We start from the raw sequence: 18,445 nt of genomic DNA on the forward strand, positions 1-18,445 counted from the left end.
TAAATAACAAATGAAAAGTATGTGTCATCTATAAACAAACAAAACAAAACCACATAAATGTAAGTAGGAAAGTAGTAATATGGGGAGAAGGAGAAAGGAAAAAAAGGAATTCTGTTACATGTTTGAAAGCACTGACGTTGGGTCATTAAATGTATCATTGCACAGTACCAAATATGAAGTTGGATATAAAAAAATATTTTGAAGTGACATGTAAATATGATGTAAATATGATGCTTCTTATACCTTCTGCAAGAAAATATTTTGCTCCAGGTTTGCAGCCATTTTTTCAATAAGTGCTTTTTAAATTGCAGATCTTTTTCTTTTACAGGATTTATTTTTAAAATTGTATTTTTAAGGCAGGGAGAAATCTGAAAAACCTGTAGACTCTGCAAAATACATCCTTTTTTTTACAGATGATAATGTATTCATATACACAGGCAGTTTTTTACATATCTGATAGATCATGTTGAATACCTATGACATTTCTTATCCAGGCTTGGAAGTAAAATTTTAAGATTCTGAGTATTCATGTGCATAACAGATTTAAAAAAAAAAAAAAAAAAAAAAGTCCTGGACAGTGCAATCAGTTCTGCTAATGTCACATAGTGTATGTTGCTTTTCTGATGATCATCTCTGAGATTATTCTAGTAAAGAATCTCCATCAATCTCCATTTGGTTAAGCCTATGATTTCCCCAGTATTACACAGTTTCCCTCTTAGCTTCTCCTGGATTCATTATTTCATTAATAGTCTCACTACACTTGTGTAGCAGCTACATGTAGTGCTTCCTGTCTTGCGTAGTAGAAACTGTTGCACAGTTTTTTCTTGTGGCTTCTACACCTTTGTAGTCAAAAGCTCTCTCTTTACCAATACCCTGGTTCTTTTTCTGTCCCTTTCCTTTCACTCTTGCCAGTTCAGAGATCTCTTCGGTTCCTGGAGAGATTGCAGTTCACAACCCATCTATCCCCTCGTTTTTGCAAGACATACTTTCAATTCCACACAATTGCCTTATTTGCTGTACAGATACTTTGCTTGTTCTGTTCAAAAATTATAGAGCCATGGTGACCACTATCTTCAATGTTTGCTTGATGATTTTCTCTTGAAGTTATCTGTATTTAGTCTGATACATAATTTCCTTCATCTTGGCAGATGAATTTTTATAATAGGATTTCAAAGGTAAGGCTACTTTTTAGATCACTCTTTGTAAAATTTAGAAAGCTGTAAGGACTTGCATTTAGAATTTGGGTGAAAAATTCCAAATGGAATTTCACATCAGACTCTATATATTTTTTTCCTCCTCATTTGTTTCAATTCCTTATTCTAATCAATTCTGATGCATTCAACTCTTCTAAAAATGCAAGTACTTCAGACTGAAACTGAGACTTTTAAGTAATCAAAATGAACATGTACTTCAGATAATTTTTCATTATATAATTTCTAAGGATTCTTTTAGTTTAGAAAAATTTACAGTTTAGTTGTAGTTCAGTTTCTCACTTCTTTTGATTAAACTCTGTCATAATTTAGATTCAAATTATAGCATCTGTTTAATCAGAAATATTGGAATCAAATAGTGGACATATCATTATAATATAAACTGTTGATTTCAGATGTTATATTTGGTGCAAGCAAGTTTCACAGGGCAATTTTTTCATGAAGTTGCCCATCAATGCTGACAAGCCAGCGTTGTAGATCCCCTCATCCTAAGCCTACGATACATCTGATGCAGTTTGGCTGCAATCTTATAATTTTCAAAAGATTACGATGAACCAGCTATTTCATATTTACTGAAAAATATAGTTTATTGTGTGGCCAGTAGATTGCTTTTACCTGGCCCAAAAGTAGAAATATTTCTCAAAACATACTGTATTAGCCAGTTATCTTTTGAAGGAGCATTGAACACTGTCTTGCTTAATTTTTGGTTACAGGAAATGCATGAAAGTGTAGGCTTAAAGTTCTGAATGGAACCATAGGGAAAAAAATAAGGTACATATGAATTGGCTTCCTAGTGGATTACTCTCCTGTTCAATGACGGTGTTGCTTACAGCAAGGATGTTGGCTCTAGATTCAATCTTACTAGAGCTTGGTGCATTTCAGAATGTTAGTTGGATGAAACAAATGGAGAGATGTGGTAGTATACCTAAAAGCTAATAGCTGAGAAGTGTGACTTTTCTTTCTGCCTAAACATAGAAGCTTTTTAATGACCTTTGCATAAGTAAAATAGATTCATAGTATATTGCTTGTCTGCTGGCATGTTTTCAGGAAGAGGACTAAAGGCATTCCATGTCCTTGGGAGGGAAGTGGTGAGTTGCTGTTGTAGTGCCTGAAAACTACCCCACAGACATGAGGTAACTGACAGTGCAGTGCAAAGTGTTAGCTAGGGCATTCTTGGAATGCAGCAGCATAATATAAAAACTGTCTGAATTCTGAACATGTTTTGTGTTTGCAACAGCTACTTTTAGATAAAATAAATTAAAATACCTGTGTTACCTGCATCAGAGTTATTTTATCCCATTGGTATCCAAGCATGGCAGTAATAAAGAATGTGTACTATTTTTGTTATCAGTCCATAACATAATTCTTTCTTTAACTTTTCCAGCTACTATGCTGTCTCTTAATTAGTTCTGTTTCTTTGTATCAAATTACCATCCTTTTTAATTTTTGATTTTTAACCTTTTCCTAAATCTTCCCAAGAAGCACGTGTTTGTGACAAAAAGCATAGGTGCCTTATGCCATCCTGCATCCTTTACCCCTTAAGCTCATGGCTCTAGTATAAATGATTCTGTTGCTACCTTATTGAATAATAGTGTCATACAAATGTTAACTGTCTCAGCTGATATAGTGTGGCTATTTTTAGTGCCAGAAATATATTACCTGCATTCTCACTCCTTTACTTGGCAATCTAAAATGATTTGTTGAACATCTTAATGTGGTTCGTTATAAATCACATAGGAACTATTCGGAATTCATTTGCTGGAATGTAACTTGCTATTGTTGCTAGCATCTCAAGCATCTGTTGCTTATAGCACATCACTACACCAGATATTTTGGCTAGCTTACTAGTTCATGAAATGCAACTGGAAGGTTTGTTTTCTTAAAGGCACATTGGTAGCTTTGTTGCAACCACAAGAAGCTTTAACCTTTGTTCAGGCTGTACTGTAGGACTTTCAATTGCTACCCCATGCTTTTTCCAAATCTTCTTTCTTTACCCACTTAGAGCATGGTTTGGCAACATTCTGCATGCTTCCAACTATTGTTACTTTTTCTGTTCATCGACAAATTATGGAAACAAGTGAAGTAAGAGCGGATGACAGGAGGATTTAGCTAGATTCTTTGGTTTTATCTTTTGCAGAAACATGAAGTGTTTGATTTCCAAAACACTTTCCAAAGCTTATCAGTGCTAAACTTTTCAAGCCAGAATTAATGTTTGTCTTGTGTTAAAATGTAAACTGTTTTTCCAAAGAATTTTACCAAACAAAATTATACCAGCTGTCTGCTGCAGGAGATAAAAGCCACATCACCAGTATTTGTTTTGGGGGCACCTTGATTTTATGTTTTTCAGATAGATTGGAATTGCAATAATGATCATCTCAACTATTTTTCTAATGTGATTTACCTGGTTTTCATCTACTGATAAATCATTTGACCTTTACATCATCTATAAATTTTTGGAATGCAAATTTCCTTTGGCAGATTCTAAGTGAGCTTTTTGCCGCTTTACACTCCTCACAGCCAAAGCTTTTGCTGTCTCTTAAGTAATACTTTTTATATGTAATTCTGGAATTATTTTCTAGAACTACGTTACTCAGTCTTCTCCACAATCTTACTGTTTACTCCAGAAATTACTGAAGTGGCCTTTACAGGAGTTCAGAAACTTCGTGAAGAACCTGAAGTATTGTGAAATCTGTTTTTTATTTTTCTTAATAGGATGCAGCACAGATGCCAAGCAAGCTGAGGAGCAATCTGCAGCTGCAAGTGAAGAACTTTATCCTTTCTGTAGGGAGCCGAGTTATTTTGAAATCCCTACGAAAGAATTCCAGCAACCTTCACAGGTAGCAGAGAGCCCTATTCATGAAATTCCAACAAAAGACACCCAAAACTCCCATGCAGCAGGTGCAGGTCATGCTTCCTTTACCATTGAATTTGATGACAACACTCCAGGAAAAGTAACAATCAAAGATCACGTGACAAAATTCACATCGGAACAGCGTCACAAGTCAAAAAAGCCTTCTTCCTCCAGTGGTCAGGACCTACCTGGACTTCAAACGGTGATGATGGCTGCAGAGAGCAAAGTAGCAGATTGGCTAGCACAGAACAATCCTCCTAGGATGATATGGGAACCAACAGAGGAGGATTCCAAAAGTATTAAAAGTGACGTTCCAGTGTACTTGAAGAGACTGAAAGGTAAAGTGAATAATTCCAGCTATGTGTATTTCTGAAAGCAACGATTCCTCACCAGCATCCAGTGATTGGATCCCTGAGTCCTTGTGGAGTTCAGTTGAAATCACAGATACTCCACACGTGCACAAGGATCTGTGCTGGGAAATTTCACTGCAGTGTTAAGTCTTATAAAGAGGATAGAAAACCAAATCCTGAATCATCTTACAATAAGTATACCAATTGGAAATATTCTAGTACAACTGAAAACATCAGGTATTTAAAATATCAATCTTGACATGGAAGAGGAAAAAACCTAAACCTCAGTTAAATTTTATATGTTTCGCTTTTTCACATCCATTACTTTAAAAAGCTGAATTGCTTTGTAGAATTCAATTTATGCCTTTAGCAACTCTTCCAATGGCATATGTCCTGTGAATATTCATGTACTTTAAAAAAATAATTTATTATATATATCATATGGTTATTCTGTTTAAATCAATCATGTGTGATGGAGTCACGTTTGAGTCAGGAATCTGAAATAGACCAAGAGCTTCCATTTTTATACTAAGCTTGCAGAATATTCTAAGAATGCTGCTGTTGAATGGAGTTCCAGGTGATTATTCATGTTCATTTACTTCAGACAGTGACACTTCAAATAAAATTAAATCAAATGTGAAGTGCAAAAAGTGTACTTTCTTTTTGGATCCCACTTAGCAGAATAGAAAAGAAGGTAGCTTTGATGTTTGGATGAAGACATTCAAACTTTCAGAATGAAAACTTCTGAAGAACGTTTTCAAGTCTCTCTTGTTTTCAGTTTTTAATTTCATCAGGTTAATTCTACAGTTCCCATTTTTCTTCATTCTGCAACATTATCATGTCTAGCTCTTAAACCAGCTGGGACTGGGTACGGTGTGTTTTGTCTTACTGATCAAAAGTCTGATTTTGAGATTTTGAAGCCTGACTCTTCCAAATTAAGCTTTTTTTTTTTTTTCTTTTTTAAAGAATTGCATCCATGCGCTAGCAGTAAGATAACAGCATAATATTTGTTCTAGAGTATATCACAGAGCATTCTTTGGTCTTCATGATATACTGCATAATATTAATGAACATTCTTTCAAATATTACACCTTGATAAATAGGAGGAGCTTTGTTTACAAGCCCTTAGCCTTCTCCTGGCAGAAACTCCTCAAAGTTTGATAAATTCTCATCTGGAAGAGTTATGGGTCTCGTCCGGCCATAATAAATACCTAGTTTTTGTAATATTCTGTGATTTGTTTTTATTCTCACTTATTACTTGTACTTTTTCAAATCATAATTGTGGAGGATATGTCTAGCCACTTTGAAAGTTTGATTAAAAAAAAAAAAAAAATTGTTTTTTTCTCCTCAGCTTTTCTTACAATGTCCTGTACTGAAGTAACGCTGCTAAAATTAAGTCTTATGACTTTCACTGTGGTGTTGATTTTATTGCTATTATTTGGAAATATATGAATCATCACATAATTTTCTTAGGCACTGTACAAATAAGTAGCAACCAGGAATGTAAGTCAGGTGTGTATTCAATGCTATTAGTCTGATAAGTAAGTTTTCCCAATATGTGATCACTATTTAACTGAATAGTAGCTGCGTGTCTTAACTATGTATGTGAGAAAACCTTAAAAAAACTATCCTCTTCAGAATTAATATAAATAAATAAATTTCATGTGTACATGAGTAAGACTTTATCCAAAAGATTTAAAAGAAGGTAAAACTGTTCATTCCCAGGAACTGAGCTAGAACTTACGAGTGTAGACACTTTCCTTGTACACAAAGTTGCTCTGAGTTAAATGTGACTGTGTATGAGCATCCAGCCTTCCATGCATTTTCAGGTATCATTCAAATATATTTATATGCATACATATGATTTATTATATATATATGTTGCTTATTCATAGTTCTTAAAGTAGTTTTTTGAATTAATAATAACCATTTGACATGGATACATCAGATGCTGAGGGTAATGGATGATGGAAAAACTTATTGTACTTCTTGGAAAGAGTAATAAAGAATTTATTTCAATTTTCAGTAGACATTCCTCATGATAAACTTTTGTAAATGTGTGAGGAATCCAGCAATCTGAATTTTGGCTCGCAGTGGGTATGTTCAGCTACCAAAAGGACTATTGTAGGGTTTTTTCTTTTTCCTCTTAACCCTGCCTAGAATGTTTCCGTAGTCATTTGTAATCGACTGTCTGTGTGACAAAATTAATGTAAGTGGAAAACATACTATAGTCCAGCTGGCAAAATACTGCCTTTTTTAAGTCACTGATAAGTATTGTTGTTTGACTCATAGCAGATCGAATGTGTTACCAGAAGCTGTACAAAATTTGGAAAGCCAGGTACTGAAAGGTTTTAGAGTCTGAACAGAAAAACAAGTTGATATTCTTTCGTTATTAGCTTACCAGCTTTTTTTTTATGTGTTGGGATGGTTTGTTGTTTTTTGTTGTTGTTTCATTTTGCTATATATTCTTTTGCTTTGCTTATAGGAAATAAGCATGATGATGGTACACAAAGCGATTCAGAAAATGCTGGTGCACACCGGCATTACAGTAAGCGGGCAGCACTTGAAGAACATTTAAGGCATCATCATGCAGAGCTGAAAAAGTCACACCAGAAAGTCCATTCCACAGACAAGCAGGAAGAGCAAGCTGGATTGAGTCAGACTGCCTTTATGATTGAGTTCTTTGATGAAGACCATCCTCGAAAGAGACGTTCTTACTCTTTTTCTCAGAACGTAGGAGCTCTGTGCCCAGAGTCGCCATCTCCAACACCTCACGCACGAGCCGAAAGAGGGAAACCTACATCAGGAGAGAAAGCAGTCCCTTCATCTGTGCAGGCTAGCTCATCACATCACAGAGCAGTACATGGTGTTCATGCAAAACTTTTAAAACAAAAATCAGAAGAACCCTCTGCTGCATTACCTGTCTTACAAGCTGCATTGCTAAGGAGTTCAGGAAGCCTTGGCCATAGGCCTAGCCCAAACCAGGAGATGGACAAAAAGTTGAAAAGCCAACATTTTGCTGCTGCTGCTGAAAAGGACAATGAGGATGACCAGAGTGACAAAGGTACTTACACTATTGAGTTGGAAAATCCCAATTCTGAAGAAATGGAAGCCCGTAAAATGATTGACAAGGTGAGAAAACGTATACTGATCTTAAAGTGGTATGTGGTATCAGAGCAAGTCTGCCACTTCAATTCTACTTGTTAAAACTGCTGCAATAATAGAAGTCTTTAAGCCACTTTGTAATGATGATAGAACGTCATAAAAGCAGCAGCAGGCATTTGGATAAAAATTATTCCTATTGGTACACCTGGTTTTAGTTCGGTAGGTTTAATACATTTTCAAAATATTTAGGTTCTGTAAGAGTATTAATCAACAGAATTCAATTAACTGATACTTTTCTGAGTGTTGTTAGATTTGCATTTATTATGTCCCTGTGGAAATACTCATCTGTTCTTAAAATTGTATAGTCTCTGTAGTTTTCAGTATATAAATTGGTTCCATCCAAATTGTCATAGAGAAAATAGATTGTAAATGTTTTCTGTACTTACCGAAAAGTATATTCAATAACACTATATTCAATTTCAGTTTCCACTATAAAGAGTAAATATAAGAATGCTTTCATTTTCCAAAGATGTTTTTATCATAGGAATGTCATTTTCTTAGTTTGAGTATAGGTACATGCTTCATTAGGCTTAGGAATCTTAAGAAGACCAAGTAACTTTTGCTTCTTGATAATGATATAAATAACAATACAAATCGTATTTGCAGGTAGGTAACTGCAAATAACACTTTCTTTGGATTCAACAGGAAGATATGGGTAGGAGAAGTAATGTTTAATCATTTGACTTAAGTGACTCTTTAAAAGTATTTTTCTTCTGTTATTGTTGTGTTTTCCTAAATAGTCTGTTGTGGCAGAATGCTGGCATCCAAATCTAGGCAGTTTTTTTGGGCCATTTTAACAAGACATTCATTGCGTACTTGTTATACAGTTATTGAAGGGTTGATTTTGTGTGTCTAAAAGTTTTTCAGAGCTGAACAAATACGTTAATGCATATAGAATGAATTTTGGTTAAATGTTGACAAATATTTTTTGAAAGACAAGCTGGCTTCAGTGTTTTGATTTTATAGATGTTTTGCTTTATAAAAGGTGTTTATGGAGCATTGGGGAGGGGGCTTAAAAGAGAGAATTACCTTAATAAAATCATAAAGATAATGGTTTCACTTCTTAGGGATTCTGAAAAGGAGACCCTTGACTTCTTCGAGTCAGTATTCAAAGAACCCCTGAGAACTGAAAGCATTCCAAAGAAGCAAGTGAATGCTGAAGAACATCATAACTTAGGCTTAGTAACTACAATATCTACTTTTAATTCTTAGGTTATAAATATTTGTTTAAATTGCCTCAGAAAATGTGTAGGTCCCATTTTTGCCAAGTACAGTTGTGCAACAGTGTTTCTTTAGAAATGAGAAAACATAAATTGTCTGTTTCCAAATATTATTATGTACTTCATAAGAATGTTAATACTATCTAATGTTGAATAAGATTTGAAATGATTTGTGGTCTTCAATATCCGTTCAGGGTTTCCACCGTCAGGTTTTTGTTTGAAACAAATCTTTCCTGTTACAGGAGAGACTCAGGGACAGGAAATGAATGTAAACATTAGGGGTGGGAATAAAGTATTGGTTAATATTCTTAGCATTGTGTAAAAAGCTTTTGGGTATCATAAATACCCTAAAAAGTGTCACCACTTGAAATTAAAGATTTACTAGGAAGTAAAGCAGAGATGTTTTTTCTTTGAAGTCTTCTGTACCTTTTCATTTAGTATCTGTACTGAAGTATTATGAACAATATATTTTATACCAGTTCAAAGAGTCCTGCTGCACAATTCTTACTTGATTTAGTAATATAAAAGAAGTATGATATTATTTTTATGAAGTGCAGAAAAGTAGCCAGAAAATAAATCAAAACCAAATGGAAACCAAAACTTCTGCCTCTGGCTGAGCTCAGCTTTGCTTCCCTCCTATTTTAAAGTGCTAATTCTGTGGATTCTGTTACTTTGCTGTAGGTGGGTAAGTGAAGAATAAGGCAAGGACTTTAATTAGGTGGTTGACTGTTGTGCTGCTTTATTGAGGATTTCAGGGAATTATTGATATACAATTTACAAATAATTGCAGTATAAGCTCTCTTACTTTTTTGGCAAATCAGTGCTTTTTCTCAGTACTTACAATGCCTGCTCGGTTGAGTCTCATTTAAGTCTGTAGAGTCAAAATATTAACTGACATTGAGGAACCGCATTTGCTAGGATCAGGGTGAAAATGCACTACAAATAGCAAGGATAACGTTCTAAAATATTTGCACGAATAATGCAGTCTTGTCAGTAACAATTTACATTAGAACGGTGCTAAGATCTGTGTCTGGTTTATCTGAAGAATTTCCTATGGACTAAAATATTCCTGGGTTTGTGTATTTTTTTCCATTTTAGTGGAAGAAAGGGTGAGAGTGAGCACTATATCCAAAGATTACTCTCAGTGTGACTGATTCACTTGAGAAACCTTAGCCTTACTCCTTTAGGCAGAGTCTATTCTTTTCTCTGGAAAGGAACATACGAGCAAACCACAAATGCAACAGTGGCATTAACTTGACAAGAACCAAGGTGTGATGAATAATGCATCTTTGAGTTGAGAGTCGAAGAGAGGCATGCAGGAAATCTGAGTTAAAATTCTCAGAAAAAATGAAAACAACAACAACAATTTTTTTTTTTTTTAAGAAGGTGGGAAGACCTTAATGTTCAGCTATATTATTTCTTTCTAAAGTACCGTTTTTGCTTAATGTAGCCTTTTACTGAAGAAAAGCAGATGCTTATGTAAAATGATTTTAAAATAAAAAAGGATGCTATCCTGCTTATTCAACATCTTGATTTCATTTAGATTGCTAAAGATCCATTTCTTCCTCTGCTACTCTTTCAATCTCTAAGAAAAAAGTGTTGTCTCTACAGCAGAAAAGGAATAGAATAACGATGTATTCTTCTTTTCCTTGACCATTTTAAAGTCTGGCTTTTGAAAAGAGACTGTGAGAAAGATACAAAAATAAACAGAAGGAAAGAGGAAGACATTTTCTAAGAAGCAGAGGAAAGCTTTAGAGTGAGGTGCTTTTTTTCTGAGAGCAAAGTGTAATCATTTGTCTGCAGTGATAACAGCCTTGGAGTAAATGCCTGTTGCTTACCTAAAATGAAAGATTCCAAAAACATTACAGCTCGTGTCTTACATGACTTTCAACACTTAGTTAATTTGCTGAGCCAATGAAATCAAAATCAGACAAGATTATCAACAGGCAGGGTCGCTGTAATAAAATCAATTTATATAAATGCCCACAGAGACTGAACTGACCAGGAAAAGGGAAATTTGTTAAATTGCTTGCAAATTTGCAAGATAAAAAAAAATGGATTTAGTTTTAGGGCAAAAAATAAAGCACATCATAAAAATAGTAAGTAGATAGTTTTCAGTTATAAAAAAGAAGATGCAACACCTGTACATGCCTGGAGTCCTCCAAAGATTGTTCTGGTTTCACTTGTATATCAGTTAATCATTTGGATTGATTTTATTTTAAAATCTTTGTGTTGTGATCAGCCACGACAGGAACTGATACAATGACTTAGTATTTCAGGAATAATAATAATTATTTTTTCTGTGCTGTTATTTGAATTTTATTCATAAATCTGAAAGATATTCTCGGAGGAAGTAAACTTCACTGCCTTGTGGCCAGCTTTGAACAGATTATTTATGTTTAGAATTGGTGTGTTATGTCTCTTAGAACAAAACAAACATCTTGGAGAATAATTAAAAAATATTAATTTTTAAAATTAAATAATAAGTTAAAAAAAGGCAAATTTTGTCGAGGTTAGGAGAAATCTCTGGCTGTTATTACGCACAGACAGAAAAGTAGTCATCATAAGATATCATAGTTGTTTCTGTTTTAAAATACAGTACACGACCAGGACAAATACCAAAGCCTGAAACTACCATAGAAGGAAAATCAGTATATCTTAGGATTTTTTTGGGGGGGTGGTTTTGGTTAATTTAATTTAGTAATATTTCTGAATGGAAAGATTTCTCAGAGTTCCCACTGTAGATATAGTGATTATCATTTGCAAACAGTTACAATCTTCAGCTGTTACTGACTGCAACTGTGTTCCCTCCTTAGTCAGTTAACGGGTGAGAATGCCATCCCCACAATATTTCTTTGCTAACATAGGATTCACCTGTGCTTTTCACAAGTAACACAAACTCATGCACAAAAACTCCATCTTGTATTATTGAAATATTCTCTAAAATACATATTCTGGGACTTCTGACCCATAATCTTTTTTTAGTAACTTGACACTGTTACTACTTCTGTCAAATCCTGGGTTTGGTTGTTTGTGAGCGTTTTTTGATTGGTTGGTTTGGGGGTTTGATTTTGTGTTGTTGGGTTGTTTTTTCGTTTTGTTTTGTTTTTTGGCGGGTTTTTTATATATGTAAAGACTGAGTGAATACTGGCAGTATTACTGGTGTGGAAATGTGTTGTACATTTCCCTCTTCTATCACTAGTTTATTTGCATTTTTATTGTGTTATGAGTTTCCATATGGTCCTCTGTCACCTTTAGTTCAAAATATAAATTGTAAGCAAGATCAGTGCTGTTCCTCACAAACTCATGTTCTTTTCTCTTGTTCTCTACAGTACAAATGTATGGTTGTGTTTTAATGTGCTTCATAGAGAACACTTGAAAAATAGCAATAAACTTTGCTCCTGAAAGTCCTTTCATTAGCCAATGATATTTCTGCATCCAGGTGTTCAAATATAACTTAAATTCATAGAGAAGTATGAATTGGATAGTAGGCAAACGGGTTTAGAAAACAAGTACATTAATAACATGAAAGAAAGTTATGATTGAATAGTGGACAGTGGCTCTCTTTTTATATCTGTAGAGCTCTTTTTAAAACTACCATTGGGAGCAATTTCATCAATGTGTAAAGAAGAAAGCTGCTCTTACATACTTCAAAGAGCACACTGAACATACTAGGCATACAATATACTCAAATAGCTTCAGAAAACCACACCTTTTTCTAGCAGAATAGTACTCATTGTTGCAGCTAATAGCTAAGTACAAAATAGAAAAAAAAAACAGGATCTTGATCTGATTTAGAACATGTTTTTAGTGTTGCTTTTAACATATGGAATACACCAGTAGTGGGGCACAGTCATAGAATTTAGTTTTATTTTACTTCCAGCCATTCTGCCCTTGCTTTCTTCTGTTAACAGTTAGCATTTGCTCTCTATTTTGCACTGTGTTAGAATTTTTTTTTGTTCACTGTTTTAATTAATTAATTTTCTTCTATTAGAGGAAAGTTGTTCTTAGCAGTCTTATCAGGTTAAAAAAATCTTCCCAGGCCACAGAAAGGTCAGTCAGTCGGTGAATGAAAGAATTCAAAATTATGTTTCTGCAGCTCATCTTCCTTTTTCTCAATATAAAAACACTGCAAATTATCAGGATAATGAGTTTCCTTTTTTCAAGAAAGCAAAATGCTACCAATAATAAATTTTTGTAAGTGAATATAGAAATAATTCTGGATGTGCTTGGAATATTAAATACTTGTAGGCTAAAGCAATAAATAAAAAGCAATTAAATGATTTTTTTTTTTTTTTTGCAAGCTCTTTGGAGATTTTCGTGGGGGATCCTATTTTGTTTCTTTTGTTTAGTTTCTTATGTTGTTTTTCTTCAGCCAATTTAATTTCAGGGTATTTCTGAATGGAAAGACTTTGTAGAATTTAATATAGCAGAATTAAACTCTTCTGTATATTTGTTGGAAGGAACAGAATAGAGGCTCAATGTGTGTTTCGATTCTCATCAGCCTAGCTAACCAGGAAATCTAGAATGTTATAGCAGCTCATATGCGTATGGAAACATTGGGCTTAGATTAAGTTTTCTTTGGTCTCAAAATTGCATTCTTCAGTTATGTTATATTAATTTAAATTTCCTGATAAATAATTGAGTGTTTTCATTAGTGAAATTCTATATACTGATTCCCAACGAGAAGTAAAATTTGAAAAAAAAAAAAAAACAAGTACCAAAATCAAACCTCAATGAGTCCTTTTGTGATCTTCAAAAAGAATTATTGTGACCATTTAATGATTTTGTTTTCAGTGCAAAGCTCATATTTCAGATAATGTTCCAATTTATTTTAAATCGGAAAAGCATGCCGTTTAAAGTCTTTGTTTATATAGACAGACAGGCCATAGTAGTCATGACCTTGTTTTTAATGTACATGCTATCATCTTTAGTTTTATTTGATTTTAAACTATGCAAAGAATATATATAAAACAGTATTCTATTGACACGATCTTGAGAGAGATTCTTTTTTCCTATTTAAAATTATGGGGTAACTGATAATTTTGGAGGGAAAGCTGTGCTGGTGTTCATATAGGCACTAGGTTTTCCATTTTCATCTTCTACATCTTTCTGCTCATGAAACTTACATTTCAGTTTGTTTTGACATATTCTTCTTTGCATATGAATAGGAATCTATTCTGAAAGGCAGTTGTAAGAAAATGGAATCCCCTTACTCTTTTTGCTCCCAGGCTATGTCTCTTCATACCATATTATGTTACAGGCTGATGTGTTCTTCAAAGATTGCTTAGTTTCGAATAATTTGTTGCTGTTGTTGCTTTAAGTGTTCATAAAGCTTGTTTACAAGATCTTGACTTCTCTGTCGCAAACCTTAAAAGTTTTATGAATAATCTTGCAGATAGCATGAAACATTGTATTAAGCATTAAATAACTGCTAAATGAGGAATTATGGACTGAGAAGTTTAAGACTGATATTATGCTAAATGTTTTGAAAGTGAGAGTGACAATATCATAAGTAGGTATTTCATTACATTATTACATTTGTATGTATCATTCTAATTCTGTGAGAAGTATAGACTAATTCACATATTTTCCATCATTTCTAAATAGTGTGCAATACACAGCAGGGATTGATTTTGAAACATGGAGCCATATACCAAATCAAAACATTTTTTAAAGATCTGCACGGTTTATTAGAAAATGTATATTTTGAACTCTTTTACTAAAACTGTGTTCATCCAAAAACTTATATTTATAGTGCAAATGTAGCGGGGGGGGAAATGTTTTTCACTGCAATACTTAACATACATGTTATTGTAATTCCTCTTGTTATAGAGTTAACATACACATTATGGAACTCCTCTTGGCAAATTTTTGCAGTATTATAAATTACAAACTACCTGAAAAGAATCAACGGGCAGGGAACAAGTTAGAAGAAATAAAAAATGTCAGCAAGTTTCAATAACTCTAAGCAAGACACACATATCTGTTTTCAGAAAATGACTTTCAGATCACCTGTGTTTTCACGCCCTCTGGGTTTCATTGCTTTTACCATTGCTTCAGCAATTTTTCTAGAAAGAATGCCTTTAGCCTCACAGAATTTCTTGGTCACAGAAGGACTGTATTTTATGAATATGATGCTAAAAGGGCAGTAGAACAGTTGAAACCTATCAAATCATCTGAGTGTATACATTTTGTCAAGATTTCAGAGGATGTTTGTAGTTTTTTTTGTTTTTTCTGAGGGGAGGAGTCTCTAATTTACTGTTACTTTTTGAATTTGGAATTCTAAAGAAAATGAATTATTCACTGTAGCAAACAGGTGCAAACTATGTATGCATGTAAATATGTTACTGGCATCTGGTAAGAGGAAGTTATTAGACTTGGCACATTGATCCTTTCCATTCGCCTATGTAGTTTTTTTTATACCAGGGCGTATTGCATCTGATTCTGTATCTTCAATATATAGTTAAAATGACATAAACAGCTTCTGTGAAAATCCGTGACTATTCATGCACAGAACACAGTCTGCTCGATGGGGATGGCTAGGATAACTGCCAAGAATAAGCAAAAACTCTTACCATGAGCCTCCTCAGCAGCATCTTGGTTAAACAGAGCTCATGCAGTAGTTAAAGAGAAAGTGAGCTTAGGTGTTGTACTCTGGCTCATCACTGTTTCTCAAAGGTAGGAAGAAAATGTGTGCCTTTTTTCTTTTCTATCTGATCAGTAACTCTGACTTTTAACAACCAGTTTACTGTACATTGTGACTGTCTGGACTGCCTCCTTTGGAAGAATTATGAGGAGCTCAGTCTGAACACTAAGTGCAGCATTGCCAACATGGTCTGCATATGGATCTGAAGCCTCTTCACTGCTTCCTGGAATCCTCTCTTCCTGTCAATCAAGCATCCTCAGAGTGTGGCTTATCTTGCTTAGTACATCCAAACTGTTTCCAAATCCTGCTTGTGTTTCCAAATTCATGTCTCTTTCCCCCCTTTTTTTTTCTTGCTGGTCTGACTGTATCACTTCACAAGTTTCTGAAATCTACTTTTATTTGCTTTCCCTTACGATCATATATACTCATCATCTTCCTTACCCCTGGAAAGTATGAAACATAATTGCTATTCTAATTTACATTCTCATCACTTCACAATGGCAAATACCTTATTTCAAATTTAGCCACTTGCTCCTTGTTTTGTTTTGCCATGGTGCTTTTGCTATGGTCTTTAATGCACTGTGCAGCACAGGCCCTTGTCCTTTACCTGTGCACTGCTTTGATTTAGTTTGCTTTTTTAACTGTTCAACTTTGAATTACATACTTTTTTAATTTGGGTTTTGTTCTGCTCCATGTATACAGATTGCCTGCACTGAAATTAATAGCATTTAAATCATCATCCTTTCCAAATACGTCTCCAGGTTGTGTCTGTAACTGTTGTTAGGATCTGAAAGAACAGAAGAATTATTAATATACTTTTAGTTTACAAATACCATCATTAATGGATAGGTTCCTAGTTCTAGCTCTCTGAATTGCATCTGGAATCCTTATTATTTATTTGTTGGATTTCTGTTAATGATAATATTAGTAATTACTGCATACCCTTTATTTTAAGACTACAACAGTAAGACTATTGGGGAAATGTTAGAAACTAAAAATTTTAAGGCTAGATAGAATTCTTCAGATTTGTATTTTGAATAAAATTTATGCTCCTAGTTTGTGTTAATGCTCTTGGAAATGCTTTCTAATGCTTTGTGTAGTAAGTATATATGCAGAATAACAGAAGCCCTGTTCCAACATACATAATTTGCTATAAAACCGAGTGAACATCTCTACTAGGAGCCTCAGATAAGACCTTTTTTTCCATTGATATCAGTTATCTTCAGTAATTAATTGGATGAGGAACTACATCTGTGGACATTAAGTACTGACTAATTATAATATTGTAGATCCACAGTGTGATGTTCATAAATGAAAGAAAACATGAATTAGTTTATTTCGATACATTAATTAAAGTAAGTATAAATCCTAGCATTAGGAACTCTGAAATGCAGTTAAATGAGATACAACCAGAAAAAGTTATTTTGTACTCAAGGACTTGAAAGTTCATTAAAAGCACATAAGGAAAACATCAAGTGGGGTTTTGTTTTGTTTTTAGCTCACCAGTTTTCTTCCTTTTGATTCAGAAAAACGGTTCCTGTTGCCATTAATTTTTCTGACCAGTTTTTATTTTAATTTCTAGATGATCTCGCATGTATCAATAAAGAAAAATAGCTTCTGTGGTTTTAAAGAATCATCACTTTTGATAGTAAATCATAGTCATTATACTGACTTCTAGTATAGTTCATCTGTGGTACAAAAGATATTCTTCTGTTGGGAGGCGGGGGAGAGGGAACAATAACAATTCCTATCACTAAAGCTAGCTGCTGTTAAAGCTGTGTTTCAGCTATGGTGACAAGCAGGTGTGCTCTGAGTCATGAGCTCTTTTCACAGGGAAATGTGTATGGCTTGCCAAAACAGATTACTCTGCTGTCCACAAATTAGCCCTTGCAGAAGAGGACAAAGGCTTATGCTCAAATTTGGTCCTGTAACTCATACTGTCTGCAAAAATACACCAGTACTTCTTGCAAGGATTGCATCTTGTTTGTATTGTGTTACATAGATTTTGTTAGTTCTTGATTGTTATTGGATAAATAATTTTTCAAATTATTGTTTTATGTAGATAAAGTTATATCTTCAGTTACAATATTGGAAAAACTGTTGCTGAGATAAAGTGATGGAATTTATTAATATCTACATTGAGGTGCAATTGTTTTGCAATCGGTTATTTTGTACTTTGCCTTTTTACTCTTCAGGCTGGGTTTGCATTCCAGCAAGTAACAAAGTGATGCTTTGGGACTTGCTATATGTATATTTTTAGCCTGCTGTCTTGTACCTTTGTTTTACTGATGGAACCAGTAGTCCAACCCCCTGCACAAGGCATGACCAGCTTTAAGATCAGACAAGTTGCTTGGGACTTTTTCCTTTTGAATCTTCCCACTCAACAAGGACAGAGGCAAGGCACCTTTCTTGGTTGTACTCAAAGTGAAAAAGTTTTTCTTTATATCCTGTCTGAATCTGTCTTGTTGCAACTTCTGCAAGTTATCCGTTCACCGCTCTGAAGAGCCTGGCTGTCATCTTGATGTGCTCCCCTTAGGTACTGGGGGGCTGCTGTTAGGCACCCCCAAAGCCTTTCCTTCTCCAGACTGGTCAAGCATAGCTTCTACAGGCTCTCCTCAGAGGGAAGCTACTGCAGTCTTGACCATCTTGGTGACCCCTGCTGAGCTCCCTTCAGTTAGACACAGTCTCTCGTATATTGTGGGGAACAAAATCAGATGCAGTCTTTCTCCTGTTAATTCATTTGCTTAAGAGGTCAACTGGATTGCAGGTTAAACAAAATTATGTTGACTACAGTTCATAAATGGGGCTTGACTTTCTACAGCAGTGTTGTTGTCATTCCCTTGCCATTCAAAATGTCCTAATTTGCAATGGAAATTGTTTCATGCTTCATAACAATAGTTATTTTTAAACACCACCACCACAGTTTATACAGTGTTTCTGACAGTTCTACCATTACAGCTGTGTGGCAGAGACCCTGGAGGAACCACATGTAATGATGC

General features: G+C 34.5%; 1 protein-coding gene across 7 annotated transcripts in view; it reads left to right on the forward strand.

The window, feature by feature from the left end:
- The window catches only part of CEP170 (centrosomal protein 170), a 94,189-nt gene that overhangs the window by 36,163 nt on the left and 39,581 nt on the right, over positions 1-18,445 (forward strand). For all 7 annotated transcript variants that reach the window (XR_014183529.1, XM_082047617.1, XM_082047619.1 and 4 more), the window contains 2 exons: positions 3,924-4,400; positions 6,898-7,544. Coding sequence is in view for 6 of the 7 variants with exons in the window: in XM_082047617.1 (XP_081903743.1) it covers positions 3,924-4,400; positions 6,898-7,544 (1,124 nt within the window). In the remaining variant the exon portion in view is untranslated. The remainder of the gene's footprint in view (positions 1-3,923; positions 4,401-6,897; positions 7,545-18,445) is intronic.

This window comes from Streptopelia decaocto (genome assembly GCF_964273445.1).
Source record: "Streptopelia decaocto genome assembly, chromosome: 3".
NCBI classification, from domain to species: domain Eukaryota; kingdom Metazoa; phylum Chordata; class Aves; order Columbiformes; family Columbidae; genus Streptopelia; species Streptopelia decaocto.